The 20,888-nt window shown below is 40.5% G+C and overlaps 1 protein-coding gene across 13 annotated transcripts in view; it reads right to left on the minus strand.

Moving 5' to 3' along the window:
• The window catches only part of LOC310905406 (uncharacterized protein), a gene marked incomplete at its 5' end in the record, with an annotated part of 392,143 nt that overhangs the window by 149,221 nt on the left and 222,034 nt on the right, over positions 1-20,888 (minus strand). Inside the window, one exon of one of the 13 annotated variants that reach the window (XM_083851636.1) lies at positions 12,569-12,705. The exons of 11 other annotated variants lie outside the window; for them this stretch is intronic. In XM_083851636.1, coding sequence (XP_083707762.1) covers positions 12,582-12,705 — 124 coding nt within the window. In that variant the 3' untranslated portion in view covers positions 12,569-12,581. Of the gene's footprint in view, positions 1-12,568; positions 12,706-18,425; positions 19,273-20,888 lie in introns of those variants that run through there. One more of the 13 variants, XM_083851641.1, reaches the window with a different exon arrangement.

Below are 20,888 nucleotides of genomic sequence, written 5' to 3' on the forward strand. Positions count from 1 at the left end.
ATCTCAAGGTAGATCACTGATTGAGCAAGGAGACTGTGTTGCTTTCTTCAGCTCTGGCATGAGATTTGCATTTGTATGTATGTACACACAGAAGTACACACACACAATGAGCAAAGCAGGAAACAAAGCCAAAATAGCTCAAGGCAGCTTGCCATTTGAGTTGCACTCCATTTAACACTAAGTCACTCTTAATAAATCAGAACTGCCTGTCTCCTTTCTCCAAGAAACAGTTTTAAATGATTCCAAAATCCTAATTCAGTAACTAACCCTGAACCAGCAAACTGCACGAGGCAGTCTGAGCACTTTTTAATCACTCAGAAAAATGAAAATTAACACTGAATGTACAAAAGCAAAATAACTCCACAAGAGGATGTTACAGAGATAATATTTGGGAAACATTAGCATGTTCACAGTCATAAACGAGGCCAGACGTAAAACTGTGGCCAACCATTTCTTTTTAGGTGTCCATTTTGCAGCATGTAGGCTCGGGTTTCAGAAACGGAGTAAAATCAGTGAGAGCCACAGTCCTCATGCCAGGCATCTCAGCCCTCCTCTGTCACTGAGGGAGGTCTGGATGCCACTTCAGATTTAAAGCTACCAAAACAGCACCAGAAATCAGTGATATAGCTAAAAAGCTATACATGTGCTTGTGTTTTCCATTAACGAAAGGCTTTGAAGCCCTCTCCTTTTATACCTTTCTTCAGGCCCTACATATTTGGCTGAGTTATAATTATCTTGTTAGATGGCCATTAGAAACTGAAGAATTTTGTTCACAGTAATTTAGATTTGTGCAAATGCCATCATCTGGAGTGAAAATTGTTTCTGGTACATGGGAGGTTGGGTTTAGACCTGTTGTCTTGTACAGAAGAGCATATGAAGCCATTGATGTAAGCTGTGACTGCAATCTACATTAAGCAAAATTACAAGAAAAAAGAAAAATAAAACTGCAAAAAATAGTACAAAAACGTCAGCAAAAGGCTGACAAGGTCATCATGTCCCAAGATCAATTTGAAAGCAAAGACCTTATTAAAAGTACTAGAGGCGCTGAATCAAAAGCCCCTCATCCTTGCCCAACGAGAGAAAATCATGGGAGCACACAACAGGGTATGGTAGATTTCTCCTGTTTGATAGTAGAAGATTCAGTTTTTAAAGCAAAGGAGATCCTAGAAAGAAGGAACACTCCTCCGTTTTGACATGCAGCATTTCCATTGATTCTGAACCATCTTCTATTTAATCGATGTCAGTCTTTCCACTGACCTCGATAGAGGTTGGACCGGACCCACAGGGGAATCAATCCCATGGGTAGTAAAACAAATGAAGGTGATGGATTTCTTCATGAGCTAGTCACCAATAGAATTAAGCCAGTCAAATAGAATCAGATAATGATTTAAAATTCAGAATAAAATCTTCTTTCTCCCTAGCCCACACTTGTCATCCTTGGATATGCAGACATTACAGATCTGAGCCAGCCACATTCAGTGCAAGAAATCTAAATACTTCAGGCCCTGTATTTTAGTGTTAGCTAACCCAGCAACACTTGTTCTAGGTGGAGACTAACTGAATAAAATAAATATTCGCATCACTGGGAATTGGAGCTCAGATAAGTCTTAAAAAAAAAACAACTTGTATTTGTATTTTTGATGTGCAACCTAATTAGACCAGAGCATCTTTAATTAAGTGTGTCAGCCCCAGTGGAAGCCACAGAGTTCAACGCTAATAAAGCTGATAAGGTTTTTATTTTTCAGACTTAGTTTATTTAATGCCTCATCCATGTTAAGCCAATCTGTAACATATGGGCAGTTCTCCCACTATGGATTTATCGTTTGGGTGTTTCTTTTTGTGAATTAATGCAATCAAATTCCTGCCAGTGTTAATTATTTTTCTCCAAGAGCAAATCCCAGAATTGAAAACACACACACACCTGTTATTTGCTGCATAAGCCATAGCATAACAGCTGAAAAATAATTTCAAAAATGCTAGCAGAACACAGAATGTTTCTGGATTGAATAGAAGAGATTTGGAAAAAAATCAAGAAAGTACTATTTATATTTCTGGCTTTGTAAGACAATCAGCAGAAGTGCAACAATACCTAAGTCTATATCCATGTAGAATGGAACAATTAACTTCAGTCTATAAGATCTCTCCTTTACAATTTCTTTATGTAAAACGAGAGGGTGGGAGGAAAGCTAAGTAATTATTGGAACAAGTTTTAAAGTAATGTGCCAAATTATTTATGCTTTAGAAGGCAAAAACCAAAGCCTTCTTTTGAAAAGGTATACTTTGGTTCCATCACGAGTAACAGAACTTGAAGACTGATCACTAGTGAAACTGTAGGGCTTCTGTTATGCATCTCTGTAGTCTGTCCTAGCTTCCTTCAAATCTGTGAAAGGAGCTTCCAGCAATCCACCTCTGGGCAATGCAGTGGCGGTCCTGGATGCTCACACAGGATCGACAGCTCTTTGAGATCTCTCTCTTCTTCCCATTTAAGCCATAAGACTGGGAACATTAAGTCCCAAATCTGAAACATGATTTCACTGTGTTTGGACTTCAACAAAGCCACTGATCATTTTCATGGCTCATTTGTGCAGATTAATTGCTTAATATCTATGCAGTGTTTTGGAGGGGGAAAGTACTAACTACTGCTCTCCGTCCTGATAATCCTCTGCTGCAGTCTCATCCTCTCAGGTCTGGGCTCTCCATCACTATTTTAAATCTCTTCTGTTCCATACTTCCTCCCCTTGCAAGCAAACTAATTACTATCATATATAACAAAGGAAACATCCCTTTGTAGGGGGAGGTGAACTAACAGGAATTTTCATTTCCAACTTTTTGCATCGCTTGATTACTGGAGCTACAGAACACTGACTACAGAATTGTTCTTTATGTTCTCGAGGCATATTAGTAACGCTGCTATTGTAGACACAAAACTGTTCATTGCAGTACTTGCACACTGCTCATTGCAACCCTTGAGAAACTTCATCGATTCCTACTTCTTGCACAGTTCCTATAAATCATGCACCGAGTAATGCCAGCCCTATCTTCCCGTATCTCCTGCACTGAGCAGGTGCTATTCTCCATGGAAAGCCATCCCTACTAGCCTGTAGGCTCTTCTGGCCTTCCATAAATTCCTTCTGAAAGCTCATTTCTTCTGGGAGGCATGCAGGAAGTCAGCAAAACCACAGGAACCTATTCTTCATGATCACTGAATGCTTTTACTGAGGCAATTCACTACCTCTCTGCCTTCCCAACTACCCATTCATACATGGCTAACTTCGTTTGGACATCTCGCCTGTCATATAAGGTCTTGACTGAAATGTAAGTTCCTCATAGCAGGGACCTTGTTCCCATAGGTGTAGACAGAACATCCCCTCCACCCTCCTAGAGCTGTAAAACAACAAACCTCTTTCCTACAAATGGTTACAGTGAACTCCACAAGTCTGTTTTTTGGGACACTGCCGGCTCCTGAAGTTTTGCGAAGCCATATGGGAGTTCACTGCCCTTCTCCACCCTTTCAAGAATCTACTGCAGGCACCAAAAAGGAAGCACTGACCCACAGCATGGCAGCTATTTATTTAGGTTTGCGGCTGTTAGCAGTGGTTCTCTATTTTCCCCTTTCGTGCTATGACAGCCTGTCAATAAAACAAGTAGTTCAAACATCTATTTAAACCCAGGTCTGTCCACTGATATTTTATGGAAGGCCCAGTGCAACCTCCAAAACTGATTTCTGTCATTGCTGCGAGAAGCACAGCATCCTTGTACTTAAAATTCTTTTCGACTTATTCAGCTGCTGGTCTTCAGAGCACTTTGCACCTGCTTTCTTTACTTAAATTGCAGAGCTCCCAGAGGAGGAGAAAAAATGTCTTGTTTTCAGACCCAAACAGGATCTCATCTCAGATGTATATTCCATCTTTAACTCTTCCCTCCTAGGTTTTGCACCTGCCTGGACAAGGCAAGCTCATAAACCTAGCTGTAGATCTCAGATGGAAATGCATTTTTTTCCCTTAAGTCATTCTATTAACTCTTGCAGTGGTTGACAACAGAAACCTTATTTGTAGGTGTATCCAGCAAGAACTGCTGTTACAAGTGACAGCTGCACAGACTCGCTATCCTCTGAGCCTCGGATTCTCTGCAAGAAAGAGCTGAGCTCACAGGTTACTCGCTGACACTGTTTTAACAGCAGGAATATTACTACACCTCTTATTATTGATCTAAGGGATCCTGAAGCAAAGCAGCTGAAAAAATACGTGCAAACACAAGGTTAGAAAAACAGAATACGAAGAGCACGACCGCCGTCTTAAACTGTGGTTTAACAGTTTCCATGACCTTTGCAATCTCCCTTTGGAGTCCTGCTTTTCGCAGTCCAGAGATACTGGGAAAATAGGAACTGTTTTATTTTGCTCTGCCGTTTTTTACCACTAAGATGAGAACGTTATTCTAGAAATTGTCTTTTAGACAATTTTTCTTTTAGATTAGCTAAGTAATGACACTAAAAGCTGATACATATACCTTTATATATTTAAGGGTGTCTTCTTTTAATATTAAAGCGTTGTTTATACTTAAGTTGTACATTTTTTTTTAAACATGTTCTGGACATCTTAATGATTATGTTGCAATTTCAAAGTAATTCGAGGAATGAGGATAAAAAGTTCCACTGAAGGACCTCAAGAGCTACACTCCCAAATTTACACATTTTAAAAGCATTCCCTCAAAGCTTCTGAAAACCAGTGAACATGAAAACTCACAAGCATGTAATAGTACCTGTCCCTTCTGAACCATGTAGGAGATCTTTCAAGAATCCAACCACAAATCACCCAGACAACCTTCTTGGGAAGTTCATTTTTAAAACTCTCAATCTTGCATGTCTGGCCTGTTCCCTCCCAGCCTTGCAGAGACATGAAGGTATGCCTGAAGCCCACTAAAACATAAATTTCCTACAGAGGAGGCTCTATAGCTCTAAGCAACAAAGGGAGCTGGAAATCTCTGAAAAACAAGGAATTAACAAGAGTTACCACACATCTGAGACTTACTTTCCTCCAGTATGAAGGAGAGAGCAAAACAAAACCCTGAAGAAGTATCTCACAAATTCAAGCCCAATATTAAAAAAAAAAAAAAAAAAAAAAGAATAATCCGCTTGGAAAAACTAGTCCAATTGGCAAAGTACCCTACAGGGAGAAGATTTTTTATCACTGGCTGCAGTAGGCACGGGCTTCGCTTATTCTCAGGACCTGAGAATACTTAATTGTGCACAAAGTTATTACTTGTAGGGATTCTGTTCTTCAAAATAATCAAATTAAGATTTTTCTAACAAAGCACAGAAGTCAATACTGATATTACTTAACAAACAGCCAGGGAGATGGAACAAAGTAAACATACACAAAGGACATTCCCAAGGACCCCCATATCTGTTGGGGGATTATGCTCCCAGGACAATTTTTAAAGCTTTAGCTCTTAGAGTCCTGCTCCAGCTAAGAATTTCAGCTTTCATTTACCAGTGAAATATGTTTCTAATGTGAATGGTTTGAGGTGAAATCTTAAAAATACAAAATATACTAAATTTCACAATTCTTGTGGTTACCCAGACTAAGGGGGAGAGTGGCCTCCAGAGCAGAGCAGACACTCCCGTAACCATCCCTCTCTGCCCCTTCCTATCCCCAAAGCCATGCTTTGCAGAGGACAGCCCAGTGAGATCAGGAAGCCATTCAAGCCCCCACTTGCTCCTCTGATCTTCTTCCCTCCCCATGCAACCCATGAAATCCTCGCAGTAACAGAAGGGAAGGAGGGCACTTGAGCTTTTGCAAGATGAAGAGTTCCCAGATGTGCTTTTTCGGTTTGCTGCATAGCCCAGCTCAAGAAACACAACTGGTCTCACGCAGGGACCTCACAGCTCCTGTGTGCAAGGGAAAAAGCCAAGCTAAACACAGCCCCGAAACGTACACAAGTGCGCAGGGCGAAATGATGGGGCCTGTCAAAGCCCTCAGCAGACTTCCAGCTGTCTGTGGAAACCCTGAAATGGAGCACGTCTAGAGGAAAATGCAAAACTGTTCCTAAGCTCATCATTCTCCCTGTAAACAGGGATCCAGACAGCTGTTTAACAGCACACTGGGCTTCCTCCTATGGCCTCACTGCCCAATATGCTGCTGAGCATTGCAGGACTTTGTTGTTGTTCCGAAGTGAAAGGCTGCAATTCGCCAGATGGGCTGAGCCAGAGGAGTCCCTCAAAGCCTGAAAAAAAAGTCCTTTTTTGTATGACATACGAATAAGTGTCTGAGTCCTGAGGTCTCCTGGGCTGGGTCAGACCTCTGAGACCTTGATCTCAGCACGGGAGGTTCTGAGATTTCATTTCTTGGCACTCTACCACAGCTTGAGCCAGACGAAGCCTACCTCTACCTACATCACACTCCGATAGTTATCCTTCCATTAATCAAAACAAATTAGGATGTGGCTGTTCACGCTGTTTGTTTACTTGCCTAAGAGTGGCCTGTAGTTATTTGTTTTCCCAGCACGCTCCAATTTCCCCTTCTGCGTACACCCTGTCACGCTTTCTGTTCCGTGGTCGTGTGTTTGGGTTTCCCGCACGCTCACGCTGACAGCCCACTGCCTGCCAGTTCAGAATCACATCAGTTACGAGATGCTGTTCCTCTAACATTAGTCCTTCCATTAGTGTGGACAGTTCAAACTGGGCAAAGCGCACATCTCATGCATAATTTAACGGACTTCATACAGTCAGTCAAAACCTGTTAGTACAACAGCATCAAAAAACCCAGACGATTTCTTTGGAGAGTCGTCACTGGGAGATACTGAAACCAAGAAATTGCTCCCAAAGATCAGTAGCTGTCTCCACGCCCAGCAGCAAGAAGTGGGTTGCTCATGACCTTTGCCTAAACTCACCTGAGATGTGCACCAGTACCCTGTAAAGTTTTGCTGGACCAAAAAGCCACCCTCCTCCTTCATTGAAATCTCTTGCTTTTCCTTCAGATATCTAAATATCTCCAGGGCCTTTTGCTTTTGATCCCAATGGTTCGTATCTGGCTGAGACAGAACAGAAAACTCCTCAGGGGAGAGCCTTTTGCTTTATGACACATTTTTGCTCATTTGTTTAAAGAAAGCTCAAAGAAAGCTTGCACACAGCCTAATAACCCATACAAACAAATGTACCAAAACCAGAATTTCACGTCGTTTTCTCCTCCTAAATGAGAGCTGCGATGGGCAATCAGCAAAACTGAGCAGCGATATTGTTTATTGCTTTACCTGAATCGGTATCTCCATTGGTTTTATGTGAAAACTGCTTATATTTGACAGAGACTGGCATATCAGTACAGCATCCTATGACCAAGGCGTTCACATCTGTATCCTGCTACAGATGGCACCCAAAAAGACGGGGCTCCAGGACAGCTGGCTGCTGCTGGAGTCGCGGTGTTACCAAAACTACAATCACCTCCAACCACTCATTTGGTTTTCTAGACTGCTCCATCTGATTTCTTGCATTTTCACAAGTTTATTAGGTCTCCTTACACACTGAGGCCGTTATTGGCTGCCTGACTGTAAAAAGCTCGAGTACCTTTAGGTAAAACGGAGGGAGTACAGAGCAGAAATGTCTGACCTTTATCCGGGATGATTCACATACTGTGGCCCAATTCTTTTTTCTACTTTCCTAAATTAGTAATTCAAAAAAGGTGGGTTGGTCACCATTCGATCCCCTTACTGCTACTGGGAGATGACCCAAATATAGCAGGAGGAAATTACTGATAGAATATGACACAAAGGTGTAATTTCGCCAATTGTCATTGACTTACCCCATTTATCACACCCACTTCTCCATTTCAGAGACGTTTCTATAACTCTCCCTGTGCTGTTTGCGTGAAGCTGCACTGAATTAGGATCCACCACATCCTTTCCTCCTCACCCCCTTCCACTACCACTCTGGTTTTACCCTCTGCCCTGCCTGTGCTGTGCGCTCGTACCAAGCGTTGCTTTGACTTTAGGTACCGCTCCAGCCCATTCTGCCCCTAGGAGGAGGCTCCTCATCAAGGCAGAGGGGTGGCTGGTGGCAGAGGTCTGCCTCACGTCCTGCCTCTGAGCTGGGTTTGGCACACAGACGGCAGCACATCTCCACCTCAGCTTCCCCTGCCATGAAGCACGTCACGCTACACACTGGTAAACCCCACAGGCGCTGGGAATTACCTGCAGCAGTTAAACAGGGACACAGCGACCAGAGATGTCATGAGTCAGGAGCCTTCGTGGATCCCTATCATACGGAGAAGTTTTTCCAAATGCTTTTGACAAATTCCAGGTAATTCCTGAGTGGAAGTGGCAGAGAACACTGTCCTGGAACAAGCCTCAGAACGTGACTTCAGCACAGAAACTTCTTGCAATGCTCCTGAGAAGTGCCTGAATAGCATTACACTCGCTCATTCTCTGCCTGTTTCCACTATCTGCTTTCTCTCTCTAAGCAAAGCACTCATCTTAGTGTCTCAGTCATCTCTGTGTTAAACAGAGACAACAGATCTACCTTCTTCGGAAGGCGTTTTTAGACCCTTAGGAAAAAGCTCTAGGTGCGATCTGAGTGTTAGAGAAAGACCTGCTACATAAATTTAAAAATCAAATAAACATGAGTTGTCATTCCTAAAAAAAGATAATAAAAAAATAGAATAAAATAAAAATTCAGGACAGTTCGATTTCTGAGTTCAAGCTCTAAGACAGAACAAAAGATGACCAGTTATCTGACAATAGGAAAAAGGAAAAGATAGCAGTTTCGATAGTGAAAATAATATTAGAAAATGATAGCAGAGCATGTCACAAGCTAAACGAGGTCAAGAGAGAAAAGAAACAGCTGTGATCTATAAGCAAATGGTAGGAGTTGGGATGCATAACGTATAAACGCATGTAATATACTGTGTGCATTCACAGCGCATAGATTTTTTTTCCCTTATTTAAATTGCTTTACAATAAGGCAATATTCTTCTCACCCATCCATGGAGAAGGTTCATAAGGCTAATGTGAGTGATCGCTTATGAGACCACAGGCCTCAACTTTAAATGAATGCGACTTAGATAATGATTTCTCTCCAGCTTCAAAGTCAAGGCTCTTCAAAACAGCCAGCAGAAACCGTACAATAGATCTGTTTTGAAGACAGACAACAAGAATCACTGTTCATGCACTTTTTTTTCGCAGTCTCCCAGCTGCCAGACCCATTCATATGAACAATGTTTGAAGTAAACTACCAGCCCCAGATCAAGTACACTTGATGTCAAAAGTGACTGACTGAGGCAGACAAGTAATGCTTGGTGCCTGAACTCCGGAGTCACAGAGGGGTTTGAAAAAGATGAACTGGAATGGTGGTGGATGAAAAAAACATGAGCCTTCCTTCCTGAAGCCATCAAATGTCTCTGGAATCCTTGGAATCGATATTTCTTCACAGATGTGTGAAGATGGACCACTGAAACCTGTCCCCAGCAAATAAAAGTCCTCGTAGGAAATGCATACGAGTCCCATTCTGGTCCTAGCCAGGTCTTGGCACCCGTTAGTTAATCTACAAGAATTCCATGAGTTTTATAGGATTTTTTGTGGATCATGCAAGTCAACATGAATATAGGATCACAGAAGCTGGTCAGAAAGAAGTGCAGGTTAGGAAGAAAGTACTTTGATTACACAATGGTCAAGGAAGCTTTTGCATGCATTTACAATGACTTTCTGAGAGCTGTGCAGCAAAACCAAGAATGTTCCTGATATGGGGAAATGCTCCAGTTTCTACCTAAGTACTTTCTAGAGAAAGGAGATTACTCTGAAGAAACAGGTCCTTTGGCTTTAGGTAGTAGCCCTGGATGGGAATCCTGCCCAAGAATGTTAGACAGTATAACAAGAAATTACAAGCACTTTGTCTTCTGAATGACTTATTATGCTCCATGAAAGTAGTGAAACACTCATGCTCTCTGTCCCAGACACTCTAGAGCAGGATGTTTTATTGAAATGGTGCTACGGTGTTTTCCTTCCGTGATTTATAACCTTACATATCCCCACAAGTACTGAAGAACACTGAAAATACACAGGCACTCTTCAGTTTAATAAAAAACAGATACTATTTCAGCTCACTGTATTACCTGAACAATCTCCATTTTAAGAACGACAATGAAATCATGGGAAGGCAAAAGGCTACCCCCTGCAACCAGAGGATTAGATGACCATCTCAAATATTTTTTCAGATCTCCCCACAATCTTGCAACAGGCTGCCGCAACTTAGACTCAATTAGATAAATATCATTGAAGCTTTGATTTAAACTCATCTGTGACCCAAGATTAGACCACCAGATAAACATTAAACCAAAAGACACGTCTTTCTTGTGTAGCTCAGAAGTATTAAAACAAAAAGCAACCGGTAAAAAAAAAATGAAAAAATGAAAAAATGAGAGGGAAGGGAAAGGGAAAGGGAAAGGGAAAGGGAAAGGGAAAGGGAAAGGGAAAGGGAAAGGGAAAGGGAAAGGGAAAGGGAAAGGGAAAGGGAAAGGGAAAGGGAAAGGGAAAGGGAAAGGGAAAGGGAAAGGGAAAGGAAGAACTAGACAGACTGTCTGTATAGGAACTGAATATAATGGATTACAAAATGAAAAAAGACATTACTTTAAACGCTACTTACAGTAAGCGTTGTTAAACACTTGAAATCTTTTTTATCCCAAAGAAAATCTACCTTAAGAGAGCATGCTATGAATATTATTCTTATTTTTATGAATACAAATGAAATAGAAAATGGGGAAAAAAGAAGTTAAAGAAGAAGTAAATTCAAGTACAAGTTTTCTGTCTTTCAGAGTCATGTTATTTTGGTCCACTTAAGGTGTCTTCCCCCCGAGGAACTTTGTTTTACAGGACCAGAATATGGTATATGGCATAACTCTGAGGTTAAGGCTAATAGGAAATTAAGCATATCTTAGTGAAAAGCTCTTTTAAAAAAAATTAATCCTCTTCTTACTAGGTCAAATAATGGGCAAAATTAATTGTTTTTGGATAACTGTTAGTAAGCATATTTTCGAAGGGCTTTTCTAAGTTTGTGTCAGGGGATATTTAAAGAAAATGAGACATTTGTAAGGGAACACTATTGGCCTTGTAAGCAACACAGCCTACCCCAACATGAGCTCATACTCAGCCCTACACCCACCCTGTGCACAGCCTCCCAAGCTAATCACCACCACAGAAAGCAGCCTGGCGAATGCACCAGACTTTGCTAAAAGGCAAGCAGAAGCCATGCCCAGGTCCCAAAACACCCCTCGGGCATATCCTGCCGGGGCATTGCAACAAAGTGATTTCTGCCAGAGGTTCTTGCCATAGCTTCCATTTGATTTTCTTTCTCCTCTCTGTCCACCCCACCCAGCTTCTGATAGTCATCGAAGAAAAGCAACCCTCCTACCTAATTGCCTAGGCATTTCTCTTGCTTCATCACTGGATGATCTCAGCTCCTTCAACTCCAGTTTTGTTCTCCCAGCTCCCAAGTAGCAAAGGATTATCACAATGCTATCCCGCAGCTGGGAAATATAGACCCAAGGCTTGAATTAACTGCCCTCCATCACAGATGACAGCTATGAACAAGCTGAAAAGTGGATGCTGAGCCACCAGAATGTGCTTCGCTACCGCTAACAGTTCAGTGATAGTGAATGAGCAAGCTGCTGAGCATCTTCCGAGGCTCACTCAGTGGTTACTTTCTAGCTAGACCTCAAACGTGTGTAACTCATAGCTTATATACTACACAGTAAGCATTTCTTTACTTCATTACAATGTTTTTATAATGTAAAACCAAAAAGTATTTCCACTTTTTCATAATTAGCTGCAATCTCATATCCAGTATAGAAGACTCATGCCTCCAATTTCCTTTAGACTCATGCATGCCCCATTTCATATGCATTCAACAAAAGAAAATTCAACATCACCGCATTTATTTTTTTAATACTAAAACAACAGAAATAGGCATATTCAAATCTCTTCCCTGCACACGGGCTTATGTTCAGAAATCCCGGGAGAATCGATGCATAAATCAAGGCACAGATACGTTCCCACGGGACTGGTGGTAAATGACAAAAATGGAGAATGTTTAGGATTTAAAACTCTTCCAGCAGCTCGGCACCACGGGGCACATTTCAAAGCTAACTGTACATGAATTTTCTAATTAAGTTCAGTTCACAGCCTTCTACTAAAGTCACATGGGGCTTCAAATGAGAAGGAGATGTAACAGGGATATGACTTGAGAGTCCATCGGGTCTAGCAATCAGAGGAGGGGTATGCGCACCAGGAGGCAGCATCTTCAATTCACAACAACACCTACAATGAAACGATAACTGAGAGCCGAAAATTTTCAGAGCTAAAGAATTCTCCTGGCTGCTCTGCCCTCCTGAACATCTCCCAGTGCTATTAACGGGCTCAACTGGAGTTCAGATGCCACTTTTCCATAAAATTTTCAGAGAGCAGAGTTCCCAGTGATCTCACTGGCTACGCAGTGTTATTAGCATAGGATCAAAGCTCATCCTCATACATTCTTCCTCCACAAACCTGATCAGACCATTTCATTTCAATGGGAGAGATAGATGCTCACCTTTACACCAGTTTCAGAAGCTGGTAAATTCATGGGTGTCAGTGGAATTACAGCTGTGTAACACGTGGGTATGGAATAAGACAACCAGCCCCAAAAGGTGCTCAGCACATTGCAGGATCAGTTCCGAGCCTGACATTCTAGCAAGCATTTCAAAAGAAATAAAATCAATTACAATAAGACACAGAAAAAAGAACATTCCATTTGTAGAAGCTTTTCTACAACAGTGAATTTTCCCCTTGTTCCCCGGGATTTGTAGAAGCTACACAGACGCTGGATTTACACCCGGAATAAACTTGGCCTTTCTTGCATATATGCTTGACAGTGAGGAAAATTGCACAAACTCTAGTAAGTTGCACAGTTTGTCCTAATCTATGTTTTATTCTTTCACATACACCTCAATTTGAGGGGAAAAGAAATAGATATCAGATGTGACAAGTGTATGGGTTTTTTTCCCTGATATCTGACTGTTCATTTTGCCTTGGAAGGGCTGGAGCACCTTTCAAAAGTTTTAGCCCTCTGTTTCTGAGGAACTTATCCTTGTGGCATGTCTGTCAGTTTTCACAGTGCTCAAGCAAGTCTTTGCAATTTTCACATAATGGCAGTTGTTGACAGGTTGTTAGGGCTGACAGTGAATATGTTTGAAAAACTGTCAAGCTGGTGAAAAAAATTAGAGGGAGAGAGAGGGAGCCTCCTTACATTTGTAACAGCATGTTAAACTGTAAATGCATTCTCCAAATGCATAGGCCTCCTTCCAGTCATGTTACTTGCTCTACAATGACAGCATATGTGAATATATGATCCTTAAAAATTAATGTCAGATTGTCACTTTATAGGTCATAGTCACATTACTACAAAACTGTTTACTTTTATAGAGCTGATTTTACTTCTAATGCTCAATAATAGCTGTTTCAAGCAAAGAAACTGCTAGAAATATGGTGCTATTAATGCTAGCTTTTAATTAGGTTAACATTGCCTTTCCCAGAGGTATTATACTGGCCACTAAGAGCCCATGGCAATGAATATATCCTGGCTTCTGTCCAAATGCCTTTCCCAGCGCTGCACAGAGGGGATGTGGAAGGTCTTCCAAAGCTCAGCTGAAGAAAGGCGAATGGCCAAAAGCAGCTGTGGCCCAGCCCCAGCCACGAATGCTCTTCCAAGGGCTCCACCGATGTTCTCTTTACTCAAAAGTACCTGTGTCTTCAGACATGGTTGGGTACAGATGGTAACTTTATTTACTTTGGTCAATGGTATACTCCAAAATGGTCCCGTGAACAAAGTGGGCCACCATGCAGAGAAGCGCAGTTGGTGTGACAAAAAGGTAATTGCTTGGTTTCATTATTTTTACACAGATTTTATTCATTTTGCTGGTCCTGAAAGAGTGTAGTCAGCATCTCATATTAAGGAGGAATTTCTTGTTACATCTTTGCATTATGCAACAACTCAGCAAGACTGTTTTTTTTCTTTGACAAACAAGTTTCAGTACTCAAGTTGTTTCTGTGAAGAAGAATGAACTTACGGTGGTCTGTCATCCAAATTCTCCTTCACATAAGGCCCTTCTTAAAATAATTTTTATTCGGATTTTAAAGACTTGTTCCTGCAGTCTTTTTATAGCACTGCTTTGGTTAGCATTTTAAGGGGAAGACTGTGGATCCTGAGTGTCCACAGCGTGCGGCTGGTCTACTTTGTCTAATATTGGAACAGACTAAAATAACTGGGAGAAATAAAGGGCATCATAGCATAATCACAGTATTGAAATTATTATAACCACGGTAAGGCACTTTGTACAACATTCACAAGAAAACTATTCTAAGGTTTTTCTTGAGCAGGAATTTGAAAAGGTAAACTATAGAAGCAGTGTTCCAAAGACAGCAGTTTGCAGTAACATATCCAGCAGAAAAATAAAGATGTTACGAAGAGGGAAAGAACTGAACTGGATAAATCAGTGAAGGAAAAGAATTGAAAAGGTGATGTGGAAAATTCCATGGATGATATATTTCCCAGGGTTACATGCGGCATCAGAAAGTAAAGCCACTGGGACTTCAAAAGGTACAGGAAATATAAAAGAGAAAAGAACATAAAAGGTAACTAGAACAGAACTGTAAAGAGGAAGATCAAAAATGAATCGCGTAAAAAAGTCTAGGTAACACGACTAGGAAATACTAAACTACGGAGAGGAAGGAGGGTGCATGAGGTTGAGTGTGGACTGGAATCCCAGGCAGCCCAAAACTTGATGCATCAGAGAAGACTTCTTCCAGCTCCTGCTGAAGTCAAGAGAAGAACTCCCATATATATTTGAAGAGAAGCAGGATTAGGTCCTAATCCTTCTGCCTCCCCATCCAGTAAAGTGAGGATAATAATTGTATTGACAGGTAATTCTGTCTCACAGGAGTATCCTGAGGATTACGTAGCGTCTATACTGTGCTGTGAATTGCTAAGTGCTAAATATGATTATACAGGGATTTCCATCCAAAGATCTCAAAGCACTTTCCAAACATTAATAATTGAAGCTTTATAATACCCTCAGGACTGCACATGTAAAGAAGGCAAACAAGATTCGGGGCTCAGCAAAGCGGGCAAGGATTATTAGACTTACTTTATAGTGGATAAACTGCACCACAGTGAGATTAAGTGACTTGCCCAAAGTAACTGAAGAAACCAGTGACACTTCAGAAAATGAACCTAGAAGACCAGATTCCTTCACACTTTGCACAGAAGAAAAGATGCAAGTGTAATCAGAGGCTCAATCAGCATTTGGAAGGAGGTGGGACGGATCAGGCCACAGCAGGGAAGTGGGACATCCAGAGAAGACTGAAGAGAGCACAAGAAAAAAAAAATCTTTTATTTGAAGGGTTTGTTTGTTTTTATTTGAAGGCAGGGTTTGGTTATTTTTAGGTACACAAACAAGAACCAATAGTAGAAAAGACAATGCCTTTAAGCCGCAGAAAGTGTAGTTTATTGACAGAAGGCATAGCCCCTACTAAGAACAACATCAATTCTTTGCCTCACAGATTCAACAAAGAAGATGGGGAACACATGTCAGAACTCAGATTAATTTCCCAGGGGAAGAAGAAACACAGAAGGAAATGAAAATCATGTTAGAACAAGGAATCAAGAAACTAGAATGACTGAAGACTGATAAGACTTACGGAATGGACCCCTCTCAATTTCTGGAATAAAGCGCAAAGTGTTTACAGAATCCTTCAAAATCATTTTGGTAGCAGAGAGCTACACAACCTAAGTTGACACTGAAATGGACTTGAAACTAAAGATGGTTAGGATAGTTTCAGGAAATCACTGCAGTATTGACACACGAAAAGAACAGAAACGTAATCAAAGACAGCTTGTGAGAACATTTAACAATTTAGTGTTGTACATGATGACAAAAAAAAAAAAGATCTTGTCTAACAAACATGACTGAGTATCAAAAGTATGTCTCTAGAGGTGAATTTGGTTTGACTGCATTACAGGATTACAACAGGACCGAACAACTACGTTAAAAAGCATCTGATGTGCCAGCACACGAGCAGTGACCTTGGCCTGGCAGCTAGCAGGGCTTTGGAGCAAAGGACCGGGCTATGGTGTTGCAATATTCAGGTGAGGCATTGCAGCAGGTGCTGAACATCAAAGTTCATCGCCAGGATCAGCATCTGGAGATGAAATGATTTCTCACACAGCGTCTGTATGTACAAATCTCTCTCGGTCTTCTGAGCTACAGAGAACGTAAAACCAAGTTTGAAAGAAGCAATAAGCGGAGCACAAAGTTGGTGGTTATCTTGACAATGCTAATTCTCAATTTCTTTACAACTGTGAAGAGAGAGAAGAATGTTTTCACCTCCTCAGTGCAACACAGAGGAATTGTTAACACAGGTCCAAGATCTATCCATTTTAGCTACTAGAAAGGCTTAAAGAAAATACTATAAATCTATACAAGCACAGATCATTTTTATAAGCACGGAGGAAATCTAGGAAAAAAATGCATCACAGTAAATTCAAGAGGAATACACGAGTGTTACATAGTTATGTATCTACAGGACTGCAAACCAACTTGTGAAAAAAAATTTTAAGCACTTGCTGAAAAAAAATATACCGGCATAAAGCTCCTAATTTAAAAGTACAACTCAATTTCAGAAGTATTCTTGGCTTCACTTCATTTGGTTTTAGATTTTGGAAAAGTTTTTCCTTTTCCTAAATGATTTCACTCAAGAAAAAGTAAATAAATAAATGCAAGAGAGCAACACCTGAAACTGTAAATGTTGTCTTTTTTACTCTGATTCCAGTCTCAGCTTTGTACCAGTTTTTCTCAGCTTTGCTTTTCCTAAATCTTTTTGTTCTATGTCATGACATATACCACTGGACATTTAGCTGGAATTACTAGAACACCTAGTAATTACTTAAAGACTGTTATGAACACACCTGGTTAATACTGACCAAAAGGATAATCTCCAGGACCAGAATTTTTTCCTCTTTTATGGAATTAAGTTAGAGCCGAGCAATAGTGTTTGATACAGACAGGGACCTCATGTCCAGCTGTGTTACAAATATGCCAAAAACATTTTTACTTAAAAGTGATCTGAAATTTAGACAATGTTGTGTTTTCCTGCTTAAAATTACTTTAGCCTCATTGTGAAAGATACCCAGGATCTGCAGAAAACATTGTGAAACTACCCTGAAAATAGTGTCTCAGATGTTTAAAGATCCAAGTAAGTTTTCTTTTAAAGACAGTGAATATTTCCATTCATTTTCAAGGAATAATTGTGAAAAACATAGATGTAAATGAAATGCATATAAAAGAGGATTTTTTTTTTTTAAATCTTGGTTTCTGAAGCCTCCACACTTCCAAATAAGTTAGCCGAAGTTTTGCCACTGACTGCATCACTAACAGGATCGGGATCAATATTTTCTGATAGAAAATGATAAGGCCATAACTCAGTTATTTTGTTTCCCGAATAAAATTTAACATCTTCATCATCTGGATTCTTTTTTGAATACAGCCTATTTGGTAAGAAGCTGATGACCTATCTTTGACATAGAAAGGCTGTTGTTCCACTAAATAGGCTGTTGTAAATTCAGTTTCGATAAAATCTGACTCTCTGCAAGCAAAGAAACGTACCAGATATCAAGCCCTCATTCTTACACTTCTTACTGACATGTGAGATTTGCCAGATAAAGGAATTTTGCCAGCTTCAAGACCCTCAAATTTTATTCAAATTCCTTTCCTATACCCAGTGCAAATACTATGAATTATGCTTTTTGTACATTAAAAGCACAACAAAACAACCAAAGAAGAATAAATACGAACAGTCTGTAATTTGTAATGGATTTCTATCTTGGGACTAAATTACACAGGATTGGACTTCAGAGTTTTAAAATTACAGATTTTCTGTATTTTTCATAATACTTTGGAAATGACATCGTTTAAGTTAGTCTGTATTATCCTCATGTTGAAAAAAGTTTAAATACTACTATCATAAACATAGAATATCTGACTTTAAATAGCAGGAGTTATCCAATCTGAAGTAGAAAAAAATTGGCTCAGTTGAATGTAAATACTTGTATTATGAAGTGACTAACAAAAACAGTGTGTTCACCTTCCTAATACATTTGTTTCTTGATATTTCTGCTGTGCGTGTCATGTTTGGCATCACTAACTAGATTGTGTCCCAGAAAGAAGCACAGACATTATGTTCCTCAGAGATCCCAAAATCTGCTAACCTAAAGCAATAATATTAAGAGAAAAATTACCTAAAACAAGCAGATTTTTTTTCTATTCTAAAATAAACATTTTTTTGCTATCCATTGCCATTAACAAGGAACTTGTGATCTAATAAATGTCACAATCAGTTTCATTTAATTAAAATAATAAATATTATACAGTAATGCAGATTGACATTTATATCTTCATTTACGTGAAGTTGGATTTATGGTCAATGCTTTATTTGATGGAGGCCACAAATAATGTCTATTAAACTGCCACAGGATGGACACAAGATCACATTAATGAAATTAGACAAGGCAAGGCACTGATATATGGAGCCCTCCTGCTAGAAAATAAAGTAAGTCATGTCCAAAGCAGATGTTTTTTTTGGCTGCAGTTTAAGTTTGCTAAATTTTTAGTGAGCAGTTTAACTTCACATACACAAAGGTTTAAAGGAACAGAACTCCTGTGACAACGCCTTGCAAGATGCTCTACAATTAATGCAGCACATTAGCTCAACTTCCCCTGTCAAACACATTAATGCAAGAATGACTCTTAAATGCAAAGGAATGTCTAAGACAGCACTAACTATAAAATTTGAGTTAAGCCTAAAATAAGGTTTTGGTGCTTATTGGTGGAACAAATACCTCATTTTACTTTGGCTAATTAAACATACATTCAAGCAGTTAACTACTGACATATTGATTTCTTCTCAATTCTTTTCTCTTTCTTTATAAAAAGATATATATATATTTTTTTTTTTTCCAATATTGGTGTAAGGTTATTACAGGCCAAACAGAAGGGGTCAGCAGGAAAAGACATTTCCACAGGAGAGGACTCTCCTCTTACCTCCACAGTTGCACCCGTACCAGTTTTTCTAGCCCATCCTGGAACATGATGCACTGGGTGACAGTTCATTGCTTCTCACTCCAGTTTTCCACGAAAGATAATCCAGCATTATCTATCCTCACAGTGCTTGCTTAACAAATCAGGCTAGTCCATTGCTCTGCTGCAGTGAATAAATAATCTCAAGTAGCAGAACATTGTGAAAAACAAAACAAACTTGCCTTGTGGGCAAATTATCTAACTGGATGTCGTGCGTGAAGTTCAGATAAACATTCAGTTACACGGAACAGCATCTCAAAGTTTGATATTTATCTTTCTAGATTTATTTTCACCTCGGGATCTTCATGTGCCATGTTAATACGATGCCACACAGGTTCAGTGCAGGGAAAAAAAAAAAAGGAATTGGGCACGGTCATTTTGGGCAGCAAGGTAGACAATAAAAGACCTGAAACAATGAAAAGTCATATTTTCTGCTTCTGAACTAGACAAATGGTTTTTAAAGCTGTGCCTTCTAACAAACAGCTTGGTTTGGTCATTTATGCTAAAATTTAAGCCTGAGGGTCTGGTCTAAATAACAATACCTTCATTAATCAATTTCTAACAGCTAAAATCCTATTTCTGGCGCTAGAGAGGAATGCAATATAGTCAGCTGAAATTCGGCCTCACATTCCTCAGGCTCAGGTGAAAACAACACTGCGAACACCACTGGACAGGTTATTCAGTAATTTGTCCAGCTTCCTGATCTATTTATCAGAGGACACGGAGATGATTTAAGTAACTATTTTACTTGCCCTGTTCCAGAATCATTTCTGCATTCTGTTTCAAATTCTCTCTTGAACAAAATTAATTTTGTTATACAGATAAATCTATACTTAGGTTCTTGAGAAACCAGAAGCAGGTAAATACGAGGCCTTAGGCACTTCTACTTCCACACAACAAAAGTCATGCAGTGATGAAAGATGTTGGGCCAACCTGTGACTTTTAGCCATTGCCAGACACAATACCCGGTCTGAACAAGACGCAATCCCTTCCTAAGGGTCCTGCCACGTGGGCTAAGTTATGCTGCTCCCCTTGTCCTGCACAAGACTCCTTGCAGAGCCACGCTGCTCTGCCGAGTGATGTAGACCTGGCCAATACTAACTACACTTCTCCATGCTCACTTCTTCGTGTGATGCTGAAGCAACCCTTGTCTCGCTGCTACAGGGCAGCCAGCCCACCGGAGGCCCTGGGTCAGCCTTTGTGGATGTACAATGTGAAAATATCAGATGGTCCGAACCAACCAAATGGCTCCCTGTTCCTCACCTTGCCTCTTAGGTCTGTCCTCGGAGCCTATGGGTATCCAAATGAGAACAGTGAACCCAACTGCAACACGCAACCTGCCTGAGGCCCTGACGAGTCCATCCTGAGAAAGAGTGCAATAAATATAACGAGCATTTTATAGGGATATTTCCCTTTGGCTCTGCATCTGCCTTTATCCCCTGAAGAGACACAGGAATGCTGTGGGTGCAGAACACACCTGCTTTTACGAGGTATGAGAGGCACGGCAAGGGCATCTGGGGAGGCGTCGTGCAAGAGGCTCCTGGCCTCTGTGGTGAGGGCACGCAACGTGCCACAAAGCCAGCACGAAGTCAGCGCCTCGCCGCGCAGCACCGCACAGAGGTGTTGCCACTGCTTCAGGGCAGTGCTTGGGAGCAAACGGCAGAAGAGAAGTTAACGCAAAGTTCGTTAGTTGCACTAAGTTGTTTCAATTTATTTTATTTTCAAATGTACTTAGTCAGC

The sequence above is a fragment of the Anser anser genome (genome assembly GCF_964211835.1).
Source record: "Anser anser genome assembly, chromosome: 11".
In the NCBI taxonomy this organism is placed as follows: domain Eukaryota; kingdom Metazoa; phylum Chordata; class Aves; order Anseriformes; family Anatidae; genus Anser; species Anser anser.